Source organism: Rhinopithecus roxellana, chromosome 15 (assembly GCF_007565055.1).
Source record: "Rhinopithecus roxellana isolate Shanxi Qingling chromosome 15, ASM756505v1, whole genome shotgun sequence".
Taxonomy (NCBI): Eukaryota; Metazoa; Chordata; class Mammalia; order Primates; family Cercopithecidae; genus Rhinopithecus; species Rhinopithecus roxellana.
The window spans coordinates 57,809,587-57,823,229 of record NC_044563.1 but is presented as its reverse complement, the minus strand read 5'-3'; the positions used below and the strand labels follow the sequence as shown (position 1 = coordinate 57,823,229).

The 13,643-nt window shown below is 37.5% G+C and overlaps 1 protein-coding gene across 1 annotated transcript in view; it reads right to left on the bottom strand.

The window, feature by feature from the left end:
* The window catches only part of PGM2L1 (phosphoglucomutase 2 like 1), a 67,999-nt gene that overhangs the window by 24,204 nt on the left and 30,152 nt on the right, over window positions 1-13,643 (bottom strand). The window contains exons 2-5 of the mRNA XM_010366824.2: window positions 13,078-13,245; window positions 10,403-10,509; window positions 9,625-9,709; window positions 7,016-7,099 (exon numbers count right to left, since the gene is read on the bottom strand). Coding sequence (XP_010365126.2) covers window positions 7,016-7,099; window positions 9,625-9,709; window positions 10,403-10,509; window positions 13,078-13,245 — 444 coding nt within the window. The remainder of the gene's footprint in view (window positions 1-7,015; window positions 7,100-9,624; window positions 9,710-10,402; window positions 10,510-13,077; window positions 13,246-13,643) is intronic.

Here is a 13,643-nt window from a genome sequence, read left to right as displayed (position 1 = left end):
AAGGTGGACGCAGCCATGAATGCAAGGCCACACAAGGTGGATGGAAGAGTTGTGGAACCAAAGAGACCTGTCTCAAGAGAAAATTCTCAAAGACCAGGTGCCCACTTAACTGTGAAAAAGACATTTGTTGGCAGCATTAAAGAAGACACTGAAGAACATCACCTAAGAGATTATTTTGAACAGTATGGGAAAAAAATGAAGCAACTGTAATCATGACTGACCGAGGCAGTGGCAAGAAAAGGGGCTTGTCTTTGTAACCTTTGATGACCATGACTCCATGGATAAGATTTGTCATTCAGAAATACCATACTGTGAATGGCCACAGCAGTGAAGTTAGGAAAGCCCCGTCAAAGCAAGAGACGGCTAGTGCTTCAGCCAGCCAAAGAGGTCGAAGTGGCTCTGGAAACTTTGGTGGTGGTCGTGGAGGTGGTTTCGGTGGGAAGGACAACTTTGGTTGTGGAGGAAACTTCAATGGTTTTGGTGGCTTTGGTGGCAGCCATGGCGGTGGTGGATATGGTGGCAGTGGGGATGGCTATAACGGATTTGGTAATGATGGAAGCAATTTTGGAGGTGGTGGAAGTTACAATGACTTTGGCAATTACAACAATCAGTCTTCAAATTTTGGACCCGGCCAGGCGTGGTGGCTCATGCCTGTAATCCCAGCACTTTGGGAGGCTAAGGTGGGTGGATCACCTGAGGTCAGGAGTTCGAGGGCAGCCTGGCCAACATGACAAAACCCCATCTCTACTAAAAATACAAAAATTAGCCGGGCGTGGTGGCAGGCGCCTATAGTCCCAGCTACTCGGGAGGCTGAGGCAGGAGAATTGCTTGAACCCGGGAGGCGGAGCTTGCAGTGAGCTGAACTCGCACCACTACACTCTAGCCTGGGCAACAGAGCGAGATTCCATCTCAAAAAAAAAAAAAATTGGACCCATCAAGGGAGGAAACTTTGGAGACAGAAGCCCTGGCCCCTATGGTGGTGGAGGCCAATACTTTACTAATTATGAAACCAAGGTGGCTATAGTGGTTCCAGTAGCAACAGTAGCTTGGCAGTGGCAGAAGATTTTAATTACTGCCAGGAAACAAAGCTTAGCATGAGAGGAGAGCCAGAGAAGTGACAGGGAAGCTACAGGTTACAACAGATCTGTGAACTCAGCCAAGCACAGTGGTGGCAGGGCCTAACTCTGACAAAGAAGACATGTTTCAGACAAATACTCATGCGTATGGGCAAAAAACTCGAGGACTGTATTTGTGACAAATTATATAACAAGTTATTTTAGTTCCTGTTCTGTGGAAAGTGCAAAGCATTCCAACAAAGAGTTTTAATACAGACTTTTTTTTTTGCACCCATGCTGTTGATTGCTAAATGTAATAGTCTGATCATGATGCTGAATAAATGTGTCTCTCTTTTTTTTAATATGCTGTGTAAAGTTAGTGTACTCTGAAGCCATCTTGGTAAATTTCCCCAACAGTGTGAAGTTAGAATTCCTTCAGAGTGATGCCAGGTTCTATTTGGAGTTTATATACAACTTGCTTGGGTAGAGAAATCATTGTCTTCAGAAACCTTGGTGTAGTTGAACTTACAGTTACTGTTGTGACCTGAACTTCACCATTAAAAGGGATTACCCAAGCAAAATCATGGAATTATTGGTTATAAAAATGACTGTTGACACATTCTATGCAATATATCTAAAATGAATAATGTTACCAGATAAAATATAAATGGGAATGAAGCTTGTGTTTCATCCATTATCATATGTAATCAATAAATGATTTAATTATCTTAAAAAAATGTTTAAAATGCTAGTAAAGAATCTAAAAGAAGTCTTGAAAGAATAGAAAGACACACCCTATTCTTGAATAGGAGAGACTCAATTATTAAAATATCGAAGCTCTCTAAATTAATATATAAATAAAATATGATACCAATAAAAATGCCAAAATAACTTTGCTTTCAAATGGGAAAAATACCATAATATCATGCATGGAAAAATAACACAAATAAAGTCAAGAGGACTGGGAGGAAATGTCTGCAAAACAGATGGCCAAGAGCTGCTTTTTACATAGAAAGAGTTCCCATAAATCAATAAGAAACAGCAAAAGAATAATGAGCAAATAGATTAACAGATGCAAAACTATAAAACTCCTAGAGGATATGATGAGAGGAAGTCTAGAGGATCTTGGGTTTGGCAATAACTATTTTTTTTTTTCAGATGGAGTTTCACTCTTGTTGCCCAGGCTGGAGTGCAATGGCACAGTCTTGGCTCACTGCAACCTCTGCCTCCCAGGTTCAAGCGATTTTGCTGCCTCAGCCTCCCGAGTGGCTGGGATTACAGGTACCTGCCACCATGCCCAGCTAATTTTTTTTTTTTTTTGTATTTTTAGTAGAGACGGGGTTTCACCATGTTAACCAGTCTGGTCTCAAACTCCTGACCTCAGGCGATCCACCCGCCTTGGCCTCCCAAAGTGCTGGGATTACAGGCGTGAACCACGGCACCCAGCTGGCAATAAATGTTTAGGTACACCACCAAAGGTATGATCCATGAAAGAAAGAATTGATAAGCTGGATTTAAAATGAAAATAAAATTTTCTGCTCTGCAAAAGGCACTGCCAAGTGAATAAAAAGACAAGCCGGACCAGGAGAAATATTTGCGAAAGATATATCTGAAAAAGGACTGTTATCCAAAATATATAAAGAATTCTTAAAACTCAACAATAAGAAAGCAAAATAGACACTTCACCAGAAAGAATACACAGATGGCAAAGAAGCATATGAAAACATGTTTCACGTCATATGTCATCAGAAAAATGGAAATTAAAACAACAATGAGATACTACTGCACACCTATTAGAATGGCCAAAATCCAGAACACTGACAATAGCAAATGCTGGCAAGGATGTGGAGCAACAGAAGCTCTTGTTCATTGCTGGTGGGGATTTAAATAGCCACTTTAGAGACAGTTTGGCAGTTTCTTACAAAACTAAACATACTCTTGTCATATGATTCAGCACTCACATTCCTTGGTATTTACTCAAAGGAATGAAGACTTATGTCCATACAAAAATGTGCACACAAATGTTTATAGCAGCTTTATTCATAATTGCCAAAACTTGGAAGAATCTATGATGTTCTTCAGTAGGTGAATGGGGAAATAAACTGTGGTACATCCAGACAATGGAATATTCTTCTTCTGTGCTAAAAAAAGAAATGAGCTATCCAGCCATGAAAAGACATGGAGGGAATTACTATGTGAAAGAAGCCAATCTAAAAAGGCTATATATTGTATATTCCAACAATATGACACTCTGGAAAAGGTAAAACTGTGGAGACAGTAAAAAGATCAGTGTTTGCCAGGGGTTAAAGAGGAGAAATGGATGAACAGGCACAACACGGAGAATTCTGGAGGCAATGGAAATACTCTGTATGAAACTATAATGGTGGATACGTGTCATTATTCATTTGTCAAAACCCAAAGAATGTACAAATGAAGAATGAACCCTAACATAAACTATGGGCTTTGGGTGATAATGACATGTCAATGTAGGCTCATCAAATGTACCACTCTGGTGGGGGATGTTGTTAATGCATATGTAGGGACAAGTGGGTACATGGGAAATCTCTGAACCCTCTGCTGAATTTTGCTGTGAATCTAAAACAGCTCTACAAAATAAAGTTTGTTAAAAAAAAATCCTTTAACAGACTTCTCAGAAAGGGAAACACAAATATCTTATAAATACATGAAAAGACACTCAATCTCACTCATAAGACAGGTACAGATGAAAAATAACATTTCCACCCATCTGATTGGCAAAGATTAAAAGCTTTGATGATACAATCATGGAAGATAAAGGATAAAGGCCCTCATATATTGTTGATGAGGTTATTAAATGGCACGACTACCTTGAATAGGGAATGCCAAACTTTCTTTGCATATTCCCTTTGATCCAAAAGTTTCACCTCTAGGCCAGGCACAGTGACTCACAGCATTCTGGGAGGCGGGGGCAGGAGGATCACTTGAGGTCAGGGGTTCAAGACCAGCCTGGCCAACATGGCAAAATCCTGTCTCTACTAAAAATACAAAAATTAGCTAGGTGTGGTGGTGCACGCCTGTAGTACCAGCTACCCAGGAGGCTGAGGCAGGAGAATAGCTTGAACCTCGGAGGCGAAGGTTGCAGTGAGCCGAGATTGTGCCACTGCACTCCAGCTTGGGTGACAGAGCGAGTCTCCATCTCAAAAAACAAACACAAAAACACAAAAACCCCAAAGTTTCACCTCTAAAAATCTATCGTATAGATCAGCAGTGCCCAAAAGAAGTATGTGCACCACAAATGCAAGCCACATATAAAATTTAAAATTTTCTAGTAGTCACATTAAAAAATGCATAGATGAAATTAATTTTATGAATAAAGCATATACATTCATGCATATATATATTCATATCATTCGTATATGTATATATTCATGCCATTCATACATATGTATATCTGCTTCATTCATCTTTAAAAATCTATATAGATGAATCATAATTTATGTAATCAATCCTCTATTGATGAACATTTCATTTGCTTCTGATCTTCTGCTATGTATAAACAGTGCCACAATAAACATTCTTCTACATTCATCTTTGTTTTTTTTTCTTTTCTTTTTTGAAACAGAGTTTCACTCTGTAGCCCAGGCTGGAGTGCAGTGGTGTGATCACAGTTCACTGCACTCTCTGAGAGAGGAGCCCTCTCCTCTCCCGGGCTCTCCAAAAAATACAATGTCACATATACAAATATATACATATACAAGCACACACACATACATATATATTTTTTCCTTAATATACAAGCACAGGTTAAAATATACATATTGACTATATATACACATGTATGTATATATATGTACATCTATATGTGTGTATATATACATGTATATACATATATACACATACATACACATAGAACGAGAAGAGGGGAAGGGAGAGGGAGAAAGAAAAAGACAGTCTGTAAGACATATTGTTGTGTGAAATCAGCAAGGCACAGAACACTATTATATAATACCCTACCATTTATGGGGAAAAAGACGGGGAAGTGACAAACACATATATATTTATATATGTGTGGACTATCCCTAAACAGAAATGAAACTGGAAACAGTATTTGCTTCTGAGAAAGAGTACTAGGGGACAGAGATGGGACAGATACTTTTTACTGTTTAACTTTTTAACCTTGTGCTCACATATTAAGGAGAAAAAATATTTGAGGGTCCACTATGTGCCAAATATGTTCAATAGCAATGAATATCAAGGCAGACTAAGGTCTCTCTACCTACGAACTTATATTTAGGGGATGGGGGTGAGGAGGGTCAAATAAATAAGATAATTCATCATAAAGAAACTAGACCCACAGCCTGGGCAACATAGCAAGACCCTGTCTCTACTAGATATAAAAAATTAGCTGGGTATGGTGACTCATGCCTATGGTTGGGAGGCTGAGGCAGGAGGATTGCTTGAACTTGGAAGGTTGAGGCTGCAGTGAGCTGTGATTGTGCCACTGCACTCCAGCCTTGGTGACAGAGCAAGACCTTATCTTAAAAAATAAAAATAAATAAATAAAAAAAGAAAGAAAGAGAAAGAGAAGGAAGGGAGGGAGGGAGGAAGAAAAAAAAAAGGCAGTCAAGTGGTACACGCCTGTAGCCCCAGCTACATGAGAGGCTGAGGCTGGAGAACCCCCTGAGTTCAGGAATTTGAGGCTACAGTGATCATACCACTGCGCTGAAGGAGGACCACTCTTAGGTGTAAATGCTGTGGAGGAATCAAGAACCCTCTAACAGACACCTCTAACAGGCACCTCAAAATTAGTGTATCTAGAACAGAGTTCTTGATTACCCCATAACATATACACCTAAGAGTGGTCCTCCTTCAATCTCTTATCTCTGTAAATTAACATTACCACCCACCCAAACAAAAACCAAGAATTCCTTTCCCTAACATTTAATCTACTAACAGGTTCTACAGATGCTGTGTCTAAAATAGAGGTTGAATATGTTTACCTCTGCCCATGTCCTCTACCAATCACCATTCTAAACCATTGTTGTCTTCTGTCTGAACCAAAGCACCCTAACTGGTCTCTTCCCTGCTTCCATTGTTCTCCCTGCAATCCATCCTCCACGAAACAGACAGATAATCCCTTAGAACATAAACTTTCCTGCTTAAAGTTCTTCAGTGGCTTTTTATTCTTTTGATAAAACCCAAACCCCTTGCCTTGGAGCTTATAAGTCTGCATAATCTGCCTCCTGCTTGTTTCTTCATTCCTTCCCTTCCTGTGCCCACTGCATTCCAGTCATACCGCTGCTCCCCTCTGTTCTCTAGCTCCTCAAACATAGCAAGTGCTAATTTTGCTCTAACATGTGTGGTGACCCAAAACTCTATAACTTAAGTCCAGATTTCTCCCCTGAGCTACAAGTCTATATATCCAACTACCTATAGGAACGCAGGCTTATCACCCACTCAGAAGCCCCAAACGGTGGTTCAATACTGTGCTGCATTCTTCTATTTCCCCTCCAAAGCCACTTTTCACCCTTCTCCACTCTGCTTTCTGCCACAGAGGCTGACCCATCAAGTGGAATCCTGTGGCCAACAAGGAGCTCCAGCAGAAAGTCAGAGGGAGAGGAGAGTGAGGATAAGGTACCATTCCTCTGGCTCTGTTGTTGAAAACTCCCACTCATTTTTCAAGTTCTTGCTGCAATGTGACTTTATGAAATGCTAGAGAGGATGGATTTAGGAAGGGATAGAGAAATCAAGGACAATTAGAAATAAAAGAACTAAAGAAGAGATTTTTGTAATTGTACACATTGAGAAGTAATAAATGCCATTAGGGATACACATTCTTTGAGGACCAGCCTCAGTGTTTTTAACTTTCTGTTCCCAATGTCCAGCTCTGCTCTCCAGTATAGAAAACATACTCAGCACATATTATTTGAATAAAAAAGATGACCTATAAGATAAACAAAGGTCAGGAGTCTAAGGTTTACCTTGTATCCATTGTCTTCCTTGCGGTTGTGAGAGGCAGTAATCATCACACCTGCAACTGCTTTGAGCTTCTGAACTGCATATGGCTGAAAAATAAATAACACCATAGTTCCATTTTGCTTCCTAGCTATTTACACATTTGACATGAGAATAACTTTGATTAAATGACAGGAAAAGCATTATAGTATGATATTGCTTTTGTTAATACCCTCTTTATTTTCTATTTACTTCATTTTTCCTTACACCTTTATTATAAGATTTCCTTCCTTTTACTTTTTTGGATTTCTTCTGTTTTAGTACAAACATGTTAAGCGAAAACCAACTCATTATTTTAAAATCTGTTTTTCCTTATATATTCATTAAGGCTATACATTTCCCTCTAAGTAGGGCTTTAGTTAAAACCCATAATTTTTACTACATATTGTTTTCATTATTGCTCACTTTTAAATACCTACAGGCAGTCCTTGCTTTGCTCAGTTCCTATACATGAATTACTGATACTATGCTTTTGTTAAATAGCTCCAGTCTCCCAACAACATGTTCAAATTTCATTTACCATGGTAATATTAACCATAACTGCATCAAGTACACACTTGGCTTCCAGCTCTTCAGTCCACACATCCCTACATTTATAACAGAGCCACACCATGATGAGTGATCAATCATGTCACTCTTTAAAAGGGTGTCAGTGATTGGTCACTGAGCATCTGTTATTTAGTGCTCACACAAACTGCAAAACATGTGGCTCTATTGCCTCCTTTTCTCCCAGTAATAGCCCCTTTTGACAGTGTACAAAAATGGATAATGGAAAGTAGGAATTAGCCAACAAAGGTGAAAGTGCAGCAAATAAACAAAAAGGAGTAATAATAGAGGGAAATTTGAATTGAACATAAATGAAGTTATAGAAAAAATAAGTGGGAATGCTGACACTGCTGCCATTCAAGAGACTTTAGACATACTACCAGGGAAGTGTAGTGAAGGGGAACACATGGATTAAATGAGGAACGAGGCTGTGATGAGAAGAATGAAGATGTCCCAGAAGAAGTGACACCAACAAAGAAATCTTCACATTAAAGGAACTCCCTGAGATATTTCACAAGATTGAAATTAACAAAGGATAAGATGCGGGACGTGTATCCAAACTCAGAAAGGTATAGTAACAATTTGCCAAGGCACAGATCAAGATGCTTGCTTGTAATATAAATAAATTATAGTCACAAGAAGCAAGCTCTGTTTATCTCCTGATAAGTTTTATTTATTGATTGATTGAGACAGAGTCTTGCTCTGTTGTCCAGGCTGGAGTTCAGTGGCACAATCTCAGCTCACTGCAACCTCTGCCTCTCAGGTTCAAGCAATTCTCGTGCCTCAGCTTCCTGAGTAGCTGGGATTACAGGCATGCGCCACCACGCCTGGCTAATTTTTGTATTTTTAGTAGAGATCGTGTTCCACTGTGTTGGTCCGGCTGGTCTGAAACTCCTGACCTCAGGTGATCCACCTGCCTTGGCCTTCCAAAGTGCTGGGATTACAGGCATGAGCCATCACCCCCAGCCTTCTGATAAGTTCTTTTTACAAAGAAATAAAGTATTTTAGTTATCAATGTTTCTTATTGTTTTAAATTACAATGTACTAAATAAACATTAGTTTTACCATAGTTTTTTCTTTTTCCTATACATTTTTACCCAAGAGTAAGAGTGTTTTTAATGTTGTGGAAAAAAAAAAAAAAAGTTAAAGGTCATGGAACAGTCATAATTTTTCTCATTGATGATTAAGATCATTTGGCATTTTCTTAATCCAGTCTATCATTGATGGACATTTGGGTTGGTTCCAAGTCTTTGCTATTGTGAATAGTGCTGTGATAAACCAACATGGCACATGTATACATATGTAACAAACCTGCACGTTGTGCACATGTACCCTAGAACTTAAAGTGTAACAAAAAAAAAAAAAAGAAAAGAAAAGAAAAGAAAAAGAAAAGATCACTTGGCATGGTTTTGGCTTGTACAACTGTCTTAATAGCCCCCACACTGTGCAAAGCAAGGACTGCCTGTCATTTCTAATCTGCATTATGTTATCTTCCTTAATCCATGAATAGTTTATGAGTGTGTTTTTAAAATTCCAAACAGGGGAGGATTTATGGGCTTTTTTATTTCTGATTTTATTGCATTGGGGTCCAGGTATATGGCTTGATAAGCAGCTCTTTGGCATTTGCTGGGACTGTGATTCTGCTTAATAATAATGTAAATCCTATCATCACACAATAGAGAATTTTTACACACATACACACACACTCCCAGATCAAGTCAGCTAACAATGTATTCAAATCTATCCTTCATCATTTTTGTCTGCCCAATGAATCAATTTCTGAAAGAAGATATTAAAATATTCCACTATAACTGTAGACTTGTCAACATTTATAGATCAAGTTCTCAGCTAAGTTGAACAAATGTCTGTTGAATGAAAATAAACTTAAAGCAAAATTTGTTTTTCTTCCATTGGTCCCTTATATTACTCAACACAGAACTACATGCACAAAAAAGATTTGAATCCTAGTTGATTTAAGAAATATTTTCAAGAGCAGCAAGCTATATGATCACTAACACAACACACTTACTACAAAAGGTGTAGGAACATATCTTGAAAAAAGGTACACAGGAACGTCTTTGGCCAGCAAGACTGCAGCAGTGAGTTTAGCAAGCCTAAAAAAAGGGAGATTTCATTTAGTCCTTTGCCTACCATACTTTTTAAAAACCAACCTTCCACATAGATGCTTCATATTATAATTAGTCTGAATAAATAGTAGCCTAATATAGCCTATTCTTATAATAACTGATTATTTAAACTTCATGACCTAATTGGAAAATTTTAAATAAATAAGACTTTTTTTTTAAAAAGAGTTTAACAACTAATAGAATTGATATTTCAATTTCCTCTTTTTCCCTCATTCATCTTTTGATGGCTCTTTTACTAAGAAATAAAATGTATAAAAGGCAGAAAGAATGGAAAAAGTGATATCAAAGCACACTTTGATAAACTCAATATGCATTATTACCCCAAAAAAACACCCTAAAACTAATCTAATAGGCATATAATGAGAATATAAGCTACATAATTACTACTACCTAGTGCCTTTGCCAAAATACTAAAGTTATAAGCTATGATGTCATTCTAAATATGAACTCTAAATATTTTAAATTTTTACTTCTTTCTGTAAATCTAAAGCTTTTCTTTGAAACACTTTTTCTTCTATTTCAGCTCTAAAGTAAATATTAGCATGTGATCACATTTCTATCTGATAGTCTACTGTTTCGGAAATCCTACTACTGGACAAAAAATTTTTTAATATGTTTTATTCTATTTCAACTTAATCTTTGAAACAATTAACTCTGTACCTCTGGCTGCTGCAGCTGCTAGTTACTTGACCCCGAGTGTCATACCCAACCACAAAGCCTCTCTGCTTGAAGTCTGAGAAACATCTCTCAAGGTATTTGTACATCCCCTGAAGCAAATAAACACAAAAGATTAGTCCTAATGGAGGCTTGCATTTCATATGACTCAGAATCTCTTATTTTTATGTTTGCTGTGCAGCTGACTGGCTGCTAGGGAAGTGGCTTCTGCCTTTATGCCCATGCTTACCAGTGTGGGAGCAATACTGTTCAATCCAGAAATGTAAGATGACAAACATATCCTGGATTTTCAGACACATTTAATACCATGGAAATACCGATTTAGTAACCACTAAATCCAATACAATAAGTAAAACATTAGGAAAAGCAGAAGAAACATGAGCATCAATAAGCTAAAAAAAAAAAAAAGATTAGAAGAGCCAACATAAATTGTTTCTTGTCTGAAGGCTCTAGAGAACAGAATTTTAATTGTCTTGAATCCTTGCTAGATCATATGACTGAAGTTAACCAAAAGATTTGACCTATTTATGATGCAAGCATTTTTAATCAGCAACACAGTTCTTCACTAGAACATTTCTTATGATGGTTGATCCCATTTGTAATTCTTTGGTTTTAAAATCTCACAGAAAAATAATACCATAGACTAGAAAAATGTGCAGTCATGGATGACAAAAAAATGAAATAAAGTATTTCATATTGAAAACATCACAATGACAAACTAAAACCATTTAACTACCTTACGAATGATTTGTTAAGTTTAATAAATACTTTAATATCTAAAAATAGCATTTTAACATTTTATATTATTATAGTCCTTTAAAATGAGTTCCACATAAAAGATGGGACATTTAATCCTAACACCCTGAAAAGAAAGCAATGCAGACACCATTTCTAATTTGGTCTCTTTCAATATGTCTTTTAAGAAGAGGAGACAATAAGATTAAAGCTCCATGTAATGTCTTGCCTAAGGCCAAACTAAGTTATACTGATTTATTGAAGATCTATTATATGGCAGGCACTGATAAATAAGTATGTGGTAGCACCAAACAAAGCCGCAGTGACTTCTGGTGCTTGAGTTTCTCAAGTACAATTAATTTTCCCAACGTATAAGCTATGAGTGAGTGCATGCTTAGTATATTAGCTAGATTCAACAACTTATTTCTAATGATGATACTATCCTAAAACCTCACAGACCCTCATATTAATCTCTGCTATGAGAATGCATCTTATTTCCGTATATTTTTAGGTTGGTGGAAAAGTAATTGTAGTTTTTGCCATTAAAAAAAATGACCAAAACCTCAATTACTTTTGCACCAACCTAACAGAGTCTGAAAAGGGCTAGGGCTTAAGAATCAGATTCCATCCGGCTTTTCCACTTCACACAATGGAACCCCAAATCCAGTGAAAATGTGCACTTCTGTAGAAATTGCTTTTCAAACACCTCCCCTACCCCTTTTTGTAAAGTCAAGAAATCTTCACTTAGAATGAAAGCATATGAAAAGACTAAATGTGTAAGAAAATAATGAACTAAAGCATCTCTGGTTGAGGAACGGGGGGAGGGGTGGGTGAGGAAGGGGCAGGTATCCTACCTATTCAACCATCCCCTCATTCCTTCTCTCCTACCTCTGCATTAGGCCTTGGCTTTAGAGAATTCTCTCAGAATAAGGCTAAAGATGATTTACTGTTTGGGAGTATCAATTAGAATTATGTCTACTGAATAATTCTCTAGCCCAGAACTATTTTTAGTATAAGTTAAATACATTATTGGCCTCAAAAGTATCGTTATTTGAAACAGGATGATTCACTTGCAAAGAGAAGCAATTTGTTTCTAGAGTGAGCTGCATAACAATGGAGAGAAGTAAAACAAATTGTATCATATTACACAACTATATTAACTCTCATGTGGATATAGAAACCCACATAAAGGATATGTGATAAAGGAAAATATTTTCAACTAAATTTTCCAAATTCTGGTTAACCTTTATAAATGGCCATATGCCAAAATGAGTAGTTATTTTCTTCTATCTAAGTTTGTTTCTTTGTATTAATTGGATATGCTAATATACACTTCTTGGTTTCAAATGCAAAGCAACATTGTTAAGAAGTTGACAATGGCAACCAAAATAACTCTTAATCAGAAAGTCAGTCTGTGACCATGAAGATACACAAATCACTTCTAAAATCTTGGGCAAGACTAAAGGTCAGAATTGAGTCTACAGTTTTTACTTATAAAGAGTAACTTCTGGGAAATAAAGCTTTCTGTGTGTGTGCGTTTAGAATGGCACTACCTAATTTATAAATTTAAAAAGAAAAAACAGACTGAGAAAAAGTACACTTTTTTTTTGAGACAGAGTCTTGCTCTGTCCTCAGGCTGGAATGCAGTGAGTGGTGCAATCTCGGCTCACTGCAACCTCCAACTCCCAGGTTCAAGCAATTCTCCTGCCTCAGCCTCCCAAGTAGCTGAGACTACAGGCACGCACCACCATGCCCAGCTAATTTTTGTATTTTTAGTAGAGATGGGGTTTCACCATGTTGGCCAGGATGATTTCGATCTCTTGACCTTGTGATCCACCCGCCTCAGCCTCCCAAAGAGATGGGATTACAGGCATGAGCCACCATGTCTGGTCAAAAGTACACTCTTAATACTTGATGATACTTACCTGTGTTGACTGTATTACTGTAAGGTCATTAATATAGCAAAACCCTGCCCCCATGGCAGAACGAAGTCCTGCAGTCCCAAAAGTCATTCGGCAACAAAGACGATCCCGCAGCTCCTTGTTCATCCCATTCCGTAACAGGTTTTCAATCTGCTCTTTTGTTTTGGGATTCTATAAAGAAGAAGCATTAAAACTTAACCAGGAATCCAAGCAGAGTCCTAATATTAAGCCCTTCGGAGGGGTCAATATGTATATATCACAAGGTTCAACATTCAATATAAATTCCACAGTGCTACTTCTTTGTACGTATGATAAAATAATACCTGCCATTCACTGAGTCCCCAAAGGAGAAAGGGCCTGTTGAGGGTGATTTACATATCTCTAAATTTTATAGCATTTGTATAGCATATTAAAGAATGTTCTTTTTTTAAAAAATTTGATATTTAAGAGCTTTGAATCCAAAATAAACCTCTTAGTAAAAAATGACCTCAATTAAGTTAGAGTCTATGTTAGATTTCAATCATAGTTCACTGTAACCTCAAACTCCTGGGCTCAAGTGATCTAGCCTC